The 15313-nt window shown below is 36.2% G+C and overlaps 1 protein-coding gene across 1 annotated transcript; it reads left to right on the top strand.

Moving 5' to 3' along the window:
- The first annotated feature begins 5152 nt into the window (after positions 1-5152).
- On the top strand, positions 5153-9616 carry LOC133726585 (MYB-like transcription factor EOBII). The gene is made up of 3 exons (XM_062154159.1): positions 5153-5387; positions 5511-5640; positions 9018-9616. The coding sequence occupies exons 1-3, from the start codon at positions 5246-5248 to the stop codon at positions 9364-9366; spliced, it is 621 nt and encodes a 206-aa protein (XP_062010143.1). The 5' UTR covers positions 5153-5245; the 3' UTR covers positions 9367-9616.
- The last annotated feature ends 5697 nt before the right edge of the window (positions 9617-15313 follow it).

Raw genomic sequence — 15313 nt, 5'->3', positions numbered from 1 at the left:
CGTCTGACATAGTTTGGATGTTAAAAACAAACGAGAGATTAGGGAAAGGGAAAGGGATTGAGGCGGAGTAGAGGAGAAGGAGATGAAGAAAGTAGGCCTTTCGGGGACTGAGAAGATGGAGAGAAAAGTCTCTCGTACAGTAAGTAGGAAGGCATAATTTTTTTTTTTTTTTTTTTTTTTTGTCGTATGAATGGCTGTTTATCATATATTTTGACAAATGACAAAACAGAACCTGGATTATTCTAAAATCTAGCTACTTAACACTCATCTTATCTAGGTGCAAACAGAAGATTTGGCCGGGAAAGTGATCTTACTCGCTACCATGATAAGAATTGAATGAAATGTCACAACTTAATTTGAAGGGTCACTGAGATTTTTATAAAGAAGAAGCGCACCATTATACCCCTAATGTGGGTTTGTCCCTCTTTGGGCACCATTCCAATTTTCATGGCTTTCAAGTTGAGGACAGCTTACGTTATCAAAGTATTAAACCCTGATGGATCAACCACAAACTGATATGTGGTTAGAATTAGGTCTTGATTTCAGATTTGAGAAAATTATGTGGCCATAAACCGAGATTGCTAGCTGTGCTCTCACATGCCATGCTCTAAACCCAGGATCATGGACGTGCTCGAAAGACTTGCCAGCCACGAATCCCCCATTATTTTTTGCTTTAAGCACTTGCTTCTGTCCACCCTTGATTAGTTTCTCTAATTCTGAAACAAAGAACGTTTATATCTTCCAATGCCAAGAACATAATGTGTAGTGGGGATCAAATTGATTATTGAGTAGATTCGGATTGAGAATATACGTACACATTTACTCATATGATCATGGTAGTTTTTTTACTGAACATTGATCGGTTATTTATCTTCTATTATCTTTCACTTCTTATTTAGTTTAAATATCTCAACTCCATCTCTTAATTTTTTTCACTTTTTTCAGATTGATTCAAATCATCCTTTAACATTTTCTTTCACTTTTTTCCGTTCATTCTTTCTCACCAAAATTTCATCTATTTATAAGACTCGATTTCTCTCAATCTAACCTGTGAGGAAGAATAATGGAGTTAAAGAATTACATATGATAATTGACTAAATTAGTCGATAAACATGACACAATAAGAGAATTGAAGCTAATTGTCTAGTTAAATGGTACAATAAAAGTCTAGTCAAAGTTTGGGAAGGTGTTTGCCTCAAAATCGTCTCGGCAGAAATGAGGGCCGAGGGACTTGTGGTTGAATTGTCCTTTTGAAATAGCGTGGGCATGCCAACTCGCGGCCGAATGGCCGAGCGAGGTTTAGATTTGATTTGCGCTTGTATCTGACTGCTTTCAAGTGATTGTAGGCCGAGGAAGAAACCTTCTCGGCCGTTAGGTTCTAAAACCTCTGTTGCAAGGACTTCGGTTAGGCGTCAATCCTGACCGGGATCTTCTATCACGTTCACTTCTTGGGTAAACTCAAAGGTCCCAGTGACAAGCGAGAGATCTATCGGGTGAAGGTACTCGCAAATCACGGTGAAGACGAATGTGAAGTGGACTCGGTTGTCAAAGCGTTGTGAGATGATATGTGTGTGAACAGCGAATCACATTGATCCAATCCGGACCGGCCAAAAGAGAACAATGGACGAAAATTCTACGTTATGAACTACTCCTAAGTGCGATAAGTAAAGTGCATATAAAATAAATTAACAAGAAAGTAAAGTGCTCGAATGTAAAGTATTGAATTGAAACTAAGAAACTAGAAAAGAAAACATGTTGTAAAAGTTGAATTGAAAGCAAAATACCTATGAGATAGCAAGAGAAAAGTTTGTGAGTAAAAGTTGTATATTGATTTGTTTGTGTGGTGCAGGACCCTTTACAATGAGTTACAAGGTGCTATATATACAAATCAAAACCCTAGCTAACTTGTCCTCCAAGCCGTGGAATTTAAGTAGGATTCTCCTTCCTTTTAAGATTGATTTGTCCATAAATGTTATGATTCGGCTAATATCTAGAATCTTCACAATTGAAATCCTTAATTGATTTAAACTCTTTCCTTGTGAGGATTCCTTCTTTGAACGGACTCTTCTGCCGATGTTTGTCAGTTGGGCTTGGCCGAGCATATCTAAGCTCATTCTCGGCCCATCTGTGTAGTCAGTCATTTGAATTTGGATTTCCCAACCATGTAACCATGTGATCCACTTTCATCATCTTTTGGGTTGTTCGACCCAAAATCTCAAACCTCGGCCGAGTGATTGAACGATGTCTTTATCTCAGACTCAAAACTCTAATCATGGTCAAGTGATCGAACAACGCCCAGTCATACGACTCAAAACTATAATTTCGGTCAAAAACTATAATCTCGGTCAAGTGACCGAGAAACTCTGATTTTGGTCAACACCTTCATTTCGGCCGTATGACCTAAACTCTATATTCTCGGTCGACCTAATGCTTATTTGAGTAATTTCCTTATCTCAGCTGAATGGCCAATTAATTTCATTCTCGGCCGAATGATCGAGTGACTTCATTCTTAGCCCTTACTTAATCTCAGCCAAAATTCTCTCTCATCCAACAGTGAGAGCTTAGTAGGTCTATGTGCAAAAACAGGTGCAAACAGAAGGGTTGCAAATCGATCGTAAACCGGCCATTTCTTAATTAAAAAGATGTATGAGTTGCTTTTTATGGGATTACTGTTATCAACCAAATAACCAATCGAGATAATTGAACTCAAAACACTCAACTCTCGTGTAAATAACACTAAAATTATAATTTTCACTTTAATACTAAAAATTATAAATATGTTTTACCTGTAATATATGGTTTCAAGTGTATAAGCTTAAATTTCACATCAATTAACAAAATATGGTTGAAATTGTTGAGAATGTGTATAAATATAACTCCCACATTGGAAAAATATAACTTTGCTTATAGGTTTATAAGGGTTTGGGCCACTCCATCCATTGCCAATTGATTTTGGATGTGAACCCCAGATTACTTTATTATGGTATCAGAGCGGGTTACCCACGTGTTTGGTTTCAGCGATGGCCACACGTGCTCACCGTCACCCAATATAACTTGTCCACGTGTATGGCTTGAGAAATCGCCACACGTGCGGGGCGTGTTGAGAATGTGTATAAATATAACTCCCACATTGGAAAAATATAAGTTTGCTTATGAGTTTATAAGGGTTTGGGCCATTGCTTATGGGTTTATAAGGGTTTGGGTCACTCCATCCATTGTCAATTGGTTTTGGATGTGAACCCCAGATTACTTTATCATAAATATATCTCTGAATTTTATACGTATTGTATGATGTTATACGGATCGTAAGATGACAACAAGTGTTTAATAATTGAAGATTATTCGTGGGTTTTTGGGCTTGAGCTAATTGAGAGCCACATCATGGCTTTCTAATATTAGTTTGCTTCCAAATGACTTTTGTACGGAAGTGTCAAATATGTTTATGCCTTATTGTGGGATGGATCCCCCAGACTTTCTGAATTAGTACATAACGAGTGGCTAATATTTTTAATGGACCCTTGTGTTAGGAACTAAACCCTAAAATTTGTTAATTTTCACTTTCTTATTTTCGATGTCTTATTAAATCAAGGATAATGATGCAGCACATGTAGATTCGTCATCTCTTACTTTGTATATGGATAAAGCCAAACGTAATGTTTGTTTCCAAAGGAAAAGGACAAACGTAATTTCCAATTAGTTCCATCTTTTCTCTATTTATATGTTTTGATGAGTTAGTCGAGTGAAATTAGGGTTTGGGTTTAGGGTGAGGTGCTTAAGATAATTGCTTTTACTCAAAACACCCCGATAATTTCCACACCATTTTGATTCAAGCTTAAAATGATTGCTCTCGATCTGTACAGGTCTCGGATCGAGACTAATTCAATCACTATAGTTTTATGGAAGTTCAGTTTTAGGGTTGTTGAGTTGATGCTGGAAAAATAGGGTTTTCCATTTATAAGGGTAGGTATGGTGGGAAAAGGCCATAGTTTTATAGGACTGTACGTGGTACGTTCTATAGCGACTTGAACACAGTAGTCTAATAAAGATGAGAACCGACATCTTTACTTGGAGTTTCTGTCATATGATTAGGTCAAGATCAACTTAGGGTTTCTACTAAATGATGGGTAAGCTTTTGATTGGTGGCCAGAAAACAGGGGAATGAACTTTGATCTGGATATAATATTATGTATATACGTGTGTGTGCGCGCGCGCGCGTAGTATTACTCAGAAAAGAAGAACGCTCGATCATCACTCACTAGCTGCTACAGATGGTTTTAGTTTCTGATGAACTGGAACCGATGCAAATTAAGAGCCAAAAACAAAACAATAGTTTGTGATGAACTGGAACGCAAAGAGCACCATAGCTTTTCCAAACCCCATTTTTTGTTTCACTACTCAAAGCAACTGGCAGCAACAGTACGTACTAGAGAGATTATGCTATTATGTCATCTCTGGGTTTCTTCAAGAACTTCCAACCTGCAGGGCACATGCAACCGTACAATATAACGTTATCAATCCAAAGACCATATTCGAGTTGGCGAAATCGTCTGAGGGATACAAGCAACTCCCATGCATGATTCGATTAGACCATACAAGCAACCGTCATCGTTTGAAGGGTTTAACTTTTGGAATTTGAGAAATTTCATGAGTAATTTAACCCTAAATGTGTAAATTATTCTAAAACTCCATCCAACATTTAACCTTAATTTCATTTTAGTGGACATATTCAATATTGAAAATAGCTTTTCCCCCACTTATTCTCAGTGTGCACTTGACCATGCATGTGCTTTCTGGATACGTATTTCAATTTTCTTTTTATTTTTTTTTCATTGGAGATATTGATCATTTTTTATGCTTACGTAAGAGTACATTTGTTTTAATATTCACTAGCTAGCTAGCTGCAGAAGCATAGAAATCTCATACAGTCCATTGTAGAATTTCAGATTCGCCCTAAATAAGAAGAAATTTCGTCATGCATGAAAACATGTATTTGTTCTGATACATAATATATTTCTACACACACACATGTATGAGCAGCTCAAAAAGATAGTTAGGTCGGAAGCTCCTCACACTCTAATTCTGATTAAGAGCAATATTTACTGAGAAAAAACCATCTTAGGCTCCCTCTATAAAAGCCCCCAGCTACCCCATTAGCTCTGATATGTCTGCCTAACTTTCTTTCTTTCTATCTCTCTCTCTTTCTCTCGTTCTCTCTATCCCTTTATCCATCTCTGTAACACAAAGAATGGATAAAAAACCATGCAATTCATCATCCCAGGATGCTGAAGTGAGAAAAGGGCCGTGGACCATGGAAGAAGATTTGATTCTGATCAACTATATTGCAAACCATGGTGAAGGTGTATGGAACTCCCTTGCCAAATCTGCCGGTATATATACCTTTCTTATCAAATTAGGTTTTCAAACTCCAAACATTTGTGTACTTTTTCTATCTAAAAAGCTAACTAATATATAATCGAGTAACCCTAGCTTACAAAACCGATCATATGTAGGTTTGAAACGTACTGGGAAGAGTTGCAGACTCCGATGGCTAAACTATCTCCGACCGGACGTTAGGAGAGGCAATATCACACCAGAGGAACAGCTCTTGATCATGGAACTGCATGCCAAGTGGGGAAACAGGTGATCCATTGATCTATCATTTCTGTTTAGACTTTAACAATTTACGTACAAGACAATAATTTTGTTTTTCTTTTATTTCTTTTGATTGATTAGTTATTCCTATTTTGATATGGTTTTGCATCTTTTTGATTAATTTCGATAACTAATATATGAGGCTTTGATCTTCTTCTTCTTCTTCTTCTGATCTCATGCATATAGCGATCTGATCACTTGTCAGCTGCCCTAGCTATTAGTATGGGTAGTGATACCTGGGTAGAAAGAGAGATAAGTCAAGATATGCAACGTATTACCTGGGGACTTTGAGTCTTCGATCCATACCCACGAAAAATATTTACAACGTTATGTGATGGTGACTAATTAAAGATATTCTTTTCTTCTTTTTATTCTTCTTCATTTATTTTTTATTTTTTGAAATTCAAAGTTCTAAAGGAGTCTTTATCATAGGGATGTGGACCTTTTAAAGCCTAAACAGTTTTCATATTCTGGCTAGTTCAGCATATTTCTTATCCCTTTGTTTTCGCTCTCTCTATATTTCTTCTTCTTCTTCTTTCTTTTTATAATTTGAAACTCCGCCTTTTTCTAATTTTCTTTTTGTGGAATTCTCTTATATGTTGCAAGATCCAAGATATTTCAGACAGTGGTGAAGTCATAATTGGTAGTGGTTTTAAGAGTACTCTTTAAGCCCGCGCCTAGAAGATGAGTTGAAAACATAGGACAAGGATTTACCGGAAAACAAGTAAACTTGTTCTATTTTTACCATCGCATATTTAACTCCGGTTAGCTCGGCCGCCGCTGATTGTAGGATGACGTGTCACCATGTAAGAGAGTTGACAAAGCGAACTGGGATATCACCATAAGCAAGATTAACTTTGCATGTGCATGCTTATTTAGCATCGAATCACTTTTATCAATATTTGTTAAAATTGGTAATGGTGTCCAAATTAGGATACCATCCATGATTAACAAACATTCAAAAAAGTCCAAAGATTAGGAAATTGTTTTTGTAGAAAAAAAAAATTAAAAAGAATATACCTTATTTTAAAGGACACTTTGGGAACGCGAACCGGAAAAAAGTACAGGGGCAATAAAAACTTTTCCAATTTAAGTCGAACTCCTCAGCAAATTGGTCACATGCCAAACATCTCACTTGGGAGAAAAGAAAAAAACCCTTTTGCCTTATTTGGCTTTGAAGTTGACATAAACCTTATTGTTTTGGCTTCTTTAAGACAATGACTGGCCGGCCGGCCCCTCCCTCCCTCTATAAGTTTTTTTCGTACAGCACGAATCATCGGATTCGGATCATCGGAGGTGTGCATGGCCGCAGCTCACAATCATGAGCTAAGTTACCTTTTCTTCTCTGATATTTAGTCAAAAATATCCATATATCGGTTAGTTATATAACTATATACCTTCAAGATCTGATCCTCACCAGTCTGGTATGGAAAAGAAAAAAATGCAGCATATATTTATAAACCTCTTAGGACAGGAACAACTAGATGATAAGTAGTTTAAATAAGATACATATACACATATTTTTATACATACATACATATATATATATATATATAAAGCATGTATGGGCATACCTGTTATTCCGGGGATATTGTCTTTGAAGCCCCAGATCTGATATCAGAGGGTGTCTTCAAGTATATGAAATCCAACTGGGATCGAGTTGTTGTAATATTATTACTCTGTGATGCACACACGCAAAGCCGTCTCGATCTGTTGATTTTTTTTTTTTTCTTTCTCTTGTGGCAACATTTGGTTCCCAGGTCTGGTGTGTCTTATTTATATGATGAAATGTCCAACTTGGAAGACTTTAAATCTCACCCGTAGAACATGTGTTGATAGATTTTCCAAGATACGCTCGCTTTTATTAAAAATAAGAAAACAAAAAATATAAACCTTTCCATGGAATTCACTTCCACCAACCAACAACACTTCCATGATTTATATGGTGGTTATTTATATAGTGGTGTTTCTAACTGGTTGTTCATTATTTAGGTGTTGCACCAGTAATTTTGTTAATGAGCATGATAGTTATAGAAATGATTAAGAACATACTCTTTGTTACAGATAGAAAGGGTACTTTGATTTACTAATTATTTTCTTTTGTTAATTCTTTGTTATATTTTGATTAATTTACTATCTTTTCTTTTTTTGGTTGCTGGTGAGTGAGCTTGATTAGTTAACAAGGGAGTCCAAGCAGGTCTAAAAGTTTCGGTTAGCTAAAACCAAGTGTTGCACTATAAGCATAAAACACAAATGACTACGTGGTTCACCCTAGATTACACTACGGCCACTGATTACGATCAAAAGTAGGTCCTATTATGGTCGCCATTGCGACTAGCTAGAGTGTTGTTCAGTCCCACTCCACTGTCTACGCTTAGACTTATTCAACCAAGGTAGATCCTGTTTCAGCTGAGGTTGAACCTTGGGTTCTAGTTGGTTCGATATTTCTATGGTTGGTCTAATTTCATTTAGTTTTAGACCCTCGGTTTTAGTCATATTAGGCCACAGTTACTCACATAATAGGTGAGGGTGAATCTTGAACTCTATAGGTCCAGTTTGTCCAGAGTCGAATGTTCTTTGCTCTATCCCATATGGTAATTAAGGGTAGATCTCATTCTGCTAGTGTTAGCCCCATCATGCTCAAGAGGACATAGTCTAACTTTGCTCGCTCTTATTTGTAATGTCACAATCTCAATTTCAAGACTCTATGGAAGGGTATGTTTAAAGTTCTCTTTACGTTTTGGAGAAATGAACTACTATCGAAATCGATGCATCACAACAAACTATCAAAATTAGGTCACAAATTGAGTAGCAACTGAGCTTTTGGATTGAGTATTCAGATTGATATTAACTTTTCGGTCCCTCTTGCATTTTGCATGACAAAGTGCTCGTTCTTAATTATTTCACAAGGTTTACGATAGTGCAAAGATCAAACGATCGAGCATTTAGTCCGGTTCTTAAATACAGTGCCAACTATACGTATTTCGTATGTTTAGTCAGTCAAGAAGGGCATACGAGTTGGCGCTTATAGTATATAACTATATGCTGCTTGGAATGGCCTTACAAATCTTCTAAAATGTGTGTTATATGCAAGATTTGCAAGACCATGAAGCCATTGAACACATATAAAAGTTACTAGGAACTTCCAACCGGTCATTATCGCTCTTTCTTAGCTTTTTGGCTAATCTGACATTGTTTACCTTATACGAATTGGATCCAGTAGACTAACCCAAAGGGTTTAATTATATCAATTATTTATTTCTTATCCGGTTCATGCAACTTTTTATACTAGGAACTTAATTACAGCGAACTAGCAAATAGTTGTGTTTAATTAGCTAAATAATTTAGCCTAATTGCTCATGCAGGTGGTCGAAAATCGCAAAGCATCTGCCAGGACGGACCGACAATGAAATCAAGAACTACTGGAGAACCCGAATCCAAAAGCACATCAAGCAAGGTGATCAGAGCAATTCACAGGGACAAAGCTCAGAAGGGACTGCAGATCAGGCAAGCACGAGCCAAGTGGGATCGAGCAGCACTACTGGTCTCGACGCAATGGAAACCACCTACCCTTTATGCGCCACGACGGCGTCGTACCCAGTAACTCTGGTTCAGCCTCCTGATCATCCTAACGTTGTACCCCCTCCGGATTCCAATCAAGAGAGTTACTGGAGCATGGAGGATCTCTGGTCTATGCAGTTACTAAATGAGTAAATGGAGATCAGTAAACACCCCCAACTCATCGTCTATATTTATAATAATTTGGATCATTAATTACATATATATAATTAGGTCTGTCTATATACATAATTATTAGTACATAAATAATTTTTTTTCTGTTTCATATATATATGTTGGCCTGGTATTTAATTAATTATACTTAAATTTAGTTTGTAATAGGGTTATCCTAAAGTTTGAGATATGCTTTCCTTTTTATAGTAAATTAATGAGAGTATTTGTCATATATATCTTTCTAATATATATCATGATGGATAGTACGTAAACAGCATAGGTTAGCTAGGTCGACCCTGGTCTCCTTTTTAATTTCTTGCAGTTAATCATTGCTGATCGAGCTCTGATGGTTAGAGAAAATGATATTTACTTTTTGTTCGTATTAGCCTAGTTAGTAACTGGCTTAATCTAATGCTTCTGCCTCACAAGAGGTGCCGTTTTGCTTAGTGCGATAGAAGTACGTAGAATCTTGAAACTTTTGGAGGAGATCATAGGTACAGAAAATTGTCTGGGTGAGATAGAGACCTGCAGTTTCTTCCAGACCACATCAGAAATACGCATGTGCTAAAAATAAACGTGTTTATATAATAATACTGTGGCTGCAGCTGCATGAAATCTGGAACTGATATCAGAAATCAGATTCTCAGAAGTAGGGTGGGGTCACTGGGGTGAGATATTTAGAAACCCATACGTACAATTACATCGAGATGGACCAACGAGAAACCGACACGTAGAGAATAATAGCTCTTATTTTAGTGAGATGCATATGGGATTTTCCCCGAAGTTATGCATGGCCATGCAAACATTGAAGTCGGACGCGAACGTAACCTAAATTGCAACCCCTGCAAAGGAAGCCCTTCACGTACGTGCTCCTTCTCCGTCTTATTAACTCCTTTTCATTATTATCAGATCTATCGTGTCTACATGTCCCAACGTCCTACCACACATTGGCATTCATGATTCGCTCTCGAGACCTCCTACTATGTTTTACAACATGTCATGTTGCACTGCACTAGAACTATGTTGATTTTTCCTTCCATTTCATTATATTTGATAAAGGAGATTCCGTGTTATCCTCTGAGTAAATGTCAAACATTCAAAATTTAGATCACCTTTATCACAAAGTATATATAAGGGGGGAAGTATTAATTTCTTTTTTCTTATTAAAGTCTCTAATCAAACTATAACTATACCTTTCACATTTTTGTTGCGAAAATCAAAATATTTTACATTTTTTCTATTATTAACCTTCTTTGTTACAATTACTTGAATATTTGAGTTGCAATATGTAAAGTTCATATACATCCAACTCGATCGATCATGACCAGCAGACAAAAACAAAATTAGGTCGTCCTGGATGAGTCACTAGCTATCATTTACAACAACCATCCTCGAGACTTTACCATCCAAAAGCTTTTATTATTCGAGAGAGAGATCTCAGAAAATAACCTGTGAGGCCCATCTCGCACTCTGCACTGTCAAAAACGGCAAACGATACACGAGGACAGTTCATCTGTTGGTTGGCATTGCCAGCTTCCCAAGCTCATACGAAAAAGAAGTTCGTCTTGTAGCCACTCGTTGTTTCCATCACATGTTTGTTGTGCCTAATTGAATTGGATTGAATGCAAAGCACAAAAGGGATAACAATCACGTGGTAGATAACAAAGATTCACATGTCGGGTCGGCCATGATTGCGAAGATTCGCATATGTGCATGAAAGAGCTTGCAAACAAAATATCTCCTCTAGGGTTTTATGTGAGGAAAAGGAATAGGAAGAGTGTCAAACCCTAGCTTAACACACGCGAAAGTTGAGAAATTCTCAAGTTTCTATGATCATATATATGATAAATTTCAAGGTCTTCAACCATGTTGATTTTGTTCCAAGACTATCAAGTATCTATTCAATCTATTGTATAATTTTCTCTTAATATGTTTTAGAACCTCTCAGCGACATAATTTAAGCATTACTAAGAAAACCGAAGCTTATATATAATGGATATGGTTTCAGTCTTAGATTATAAGTACATAGGATTCGAGAAAGTTTACTAGAGCTAGATCCGGATTTGTTAGAGCTACTACACGTCCATGGTAAAGGTGTCTAGATGCCTTAAAGATGATATAAGTTATTGTTTAAATCATTCAAAAGCATTGGAGGACATGGAAGTCGAAAAAAGAGCAGTTTCAATGTGAGTATAGTAACTCTTCGTGTACTGTGTTGAAGCAAAGCGAGTGCGCACCTTGATAGTAACCAACCTATGATAAATTGAGTTTTTACATGATCTTAGGCCTAAGATCAGTAAGATGCTCCTAGCTCATAGAAATAAGAAATCATGTGTGAAGATTATTTTTCTCATCTCAATCTTTGAATCAATGTATCACATCTTCAAAAAATTCAAACAAGATAGCATCCAAGCGGAAAGCTGTGTATGAAATTTCCAAGTTAATCCTTAGTTTGTCCAACTGTTGCTGCTTAAACTTTTGCATCAACTATCTAGATCATTGCCAAATATAGTGCATATACCCGATTAGGAGATTGATGAGTACTAATGAGTTAATTCTGTAATTTACAAATAATTGATCAAGGCTTCTTCTCCCCCTCTATATGCGATTTTGTACGGACTGATAATGATTAATGATCGATCATGAATCGGCGGTGCCGACAAGGAAGATATATATGAATGGAGTTATGTTCCATGAGTCTCACTCGACGTGAAAATTGACGTGTGGGAAATAGAAAAAGATAGATATGATATATGAACAAGGAAGGTCATTCGAGACGTGAAATTGCAAGTGGGATGTTATACCGATTGAGGCTAATTTCGTTGTCCATGTATGAGTGCATGTGCAACAACAATAACTATGTCCCTTGTATTATCATGTAATAGAGTCGTGCATTATTTGGTAGCATGGGAATGAGGTTATAAAATCAGACTTGGGCGAACTTAATTTGACTCTAATATATCTTAATTTATAAAATATTTCATCGAGCACCGTGAAAGAAAGACAAAAATGAAAAATATTTACACTCTAATCGGCAATTGCATACTCCAGAATTATATGATCTTAAAAAATAAAAACAATCAGTCATAATATAACTCGCTCGAAAATTACATGACAATGATATCCCATTGTGAAGCACTAGTGAAATATAACACTTCTCATTTATACAGAAAAAGATATATGTGGCTCAATTTACTACATGAATGCTAATTAATGATCCAATTGTGGAGACTTTGGAGCTCTACTACTAGAGAAATGTTACCCTGGCAAACAAATCTGAGAATATTAGGAGCGATGTTGTCGAAATTCAATTATGATCCATGTTATAGTGATAAATGATGCATCGAGTTTAACTTTTTTTTTTTTTTTTACTATATCAAGTGATAAACATAAAAAGTTCTAAGTTAAAATCAATCGATTCACTTTTATGAAAAGAGAGGCACATAAAAAATCTAACCTTACATGCACAATCACTATGCATCCATAGTGGTTGTCGAGTCTTCACGAGGACCGCATTGCTACTGCTTCAACTACATCACGTACGTCATCAGTCTCTACATCTCTTCTCAAACAAGCTAGCGCGGATGCCACAAACACATTATCCAGCAATAGAGCATAGAGGCTTGAATATGAATGGAAGGAAATTAAACATTGAACATCCTAATATACTCGAAAGCACGATAGAACACGAGGAGAATGTGGGAGAGTGGTTTGCTACTACTCGATGAACAAGAAGATGATAACATACAAAATCTAATGGGAAAAAGTCCTATTTATTCTCAAACTTGGCATGCGCACCCAACCTAAACATGTTGGAGACTCATATTTTGAAAAATCACGTGTGTGTGTGTGTATACATATCACTTTTGTTAAACCAAACCAAGTGATGATATTCTAGTAAAATGGGCTCCCTAAATTTGCAAACAAAACATCGAAAAAGCAGAGAAGACATTTCCGCAATAACCTAACCCTGTGTGATTAGGAAAAAAGTTTCTTTCTCTAATTTAAACGTTTTTCAATCACTGAGGCTCTCACTTTCTTTCTTTAAGCACGTGCCCAATATCTTTGACCATAATTTCCTTTTCTAAAACAGAATGTCCAAGACTCGAAGGCGATGTTGATGTCAATGCAAGTTGAGGTCTGTGAGTAGTTTTAGGTAATGAAAATGGTGAACTTCTAATAGCGCACTTATTCTAAAGGAGTATCGGGTCACTTAAGTGTTAAAGTTACAGAGTTATACCTAGCTGCTTTGGGTTTATAGACTCTTTATTAGGCACAAATTAATCATTTTAGAATTGAGTGAGTAACTGGTGGTTAATGATCATAATTTAATTATTTGTATTTATATTCTTGAAACTGCAATCCGGCAACGTATTAGCCTGGAATGCACTTATGTATCATGCATTTCAAGAATGAGTTGAGGATGGACCACAAAAGTATCCAATGTACTAATATCTAATGTAAACATCTCAATTGCTTAATGATATGCAATTTATTTTGTCAAAAAAAAAATTGTATTCAAGGTCTAATTATCTGTTAACGACTTTTTGTTTTATGCCATCAATTGATGAGTTACTTATATCTTATCTGCTTCCAGATGAAAAGAGAAAAAAAAAAATTCGGATCAATAATTCTCTTATTGTTTTTTTTTTTGAATAAATTCTCTTATTATTTTAATTTATGATATTTGTTCATCAATCTGAAGAATCTAACGTCAAAGAACCAAACCAAACAAATACAATAGTGGACGTGCTAAAATTAAAAAAATTAAAAAAAAAATCGTTTGTAGCATTTAAAACGTGACAAAAATAAGCCTCAAACGCAGAGCAGTACAAGTGGAGTTTCTTAGAAAAACAACCCTAACAAAGCTTCACGATCCCCAACACACAAGTTCAAAACTACTCAGAGTTCAGACAGTCAGACTTCCTAAACTCACAGCTAGTACAATCGAAAAGCCCAAGTCCGTATGTAGTTGGGCTAGTCATTTAAGCCCAGATTATGAGAGGTAATTCCGTAATTCTCCCATTTTTTCGTTGAGAGTTTCTATTGGGACCTCTAAATTTGCTTACTTGACCTCACTCTATTATGAATTATTAAATGACATATATAACCCATTATAAAAGGATAATAATTATACCAAAAAAATATTATATTTATTTTATGTAGACTTTCCAATTCAATAATATTAGATTGTATTCCTTATTTTTTTTCTTATCTATTTTCATTTTCCAATTTCACTACATACTCATTAAAGCATTCATATATATTTAATAAGAATTCAAAAATATGATTAAGATCATGTGACATAAAAAATGGGAAAATTTCGCAAACAGTACACCAAGTAAAGGCCACTAATAATTCTTATACATAAAGTTCCAAACCAAACATTTCGGTACACGAAATCTGAAACTCGACCCACTATCAGTACACGACGTCAATTTTTGACACCAAAATGTCCATTATGCCCTCAGTTTTTTTTTTTTTCTGTTATTTTTTTTCCTTCGTTTTTATCTCTTTCTTCTTCCTTCTTCCTTCTTCCGGGCTCACTCCCTCGCTTCCAACGCCGCCTTCCTCACCTCCACGCTCACTCCCTCGCTTCCAACGCCGCCCTTGCCCTCCAATTGAACACCCATTCCTCCACCCGAGAGCAGGTTCTGCTCTAAATTTAGTAGCTGGGTTAACAGAGGTGGGTGAGCTCGGGCTTCTTCTCACATGAAAACAGAGGTGGGTTTCGTGGAGCCGGAAGAAGGAAGAAGAAAGAGATAAAAACGAAGGAAAAAAAAATAACAGAAAAAAAAATTATTAAAAAAAAAATTGAGGGCATAATAGACATTTTGGTGTCAAAAATTGACGTCGTGTACTGATAGTGGGTCGAATTTCAGATTTCGTGTACCGAAATGTTTGGTTTGGAACTTTATGTATAAGAATT

The sequence above is a fragment of the Rosa rugosa genome, chromosome 1 (genome assembly GCF_958449725.1).
Source record: "Rosa rugosa chromosome 1, drRosRugo1.1, whole genome shotgun sequence".
In the NCBI taxonomy this organism is placed as follows: domain Eukaryota; kingdom Viridiplantae; phylum Streptophyta; class Magnoliopsida; order Rosales; family Rosaceae; genus Rosa; species Rosa rugosa.
This window is presented reverse-complemented; position numbering and strand designations above follow the sequence as displayed.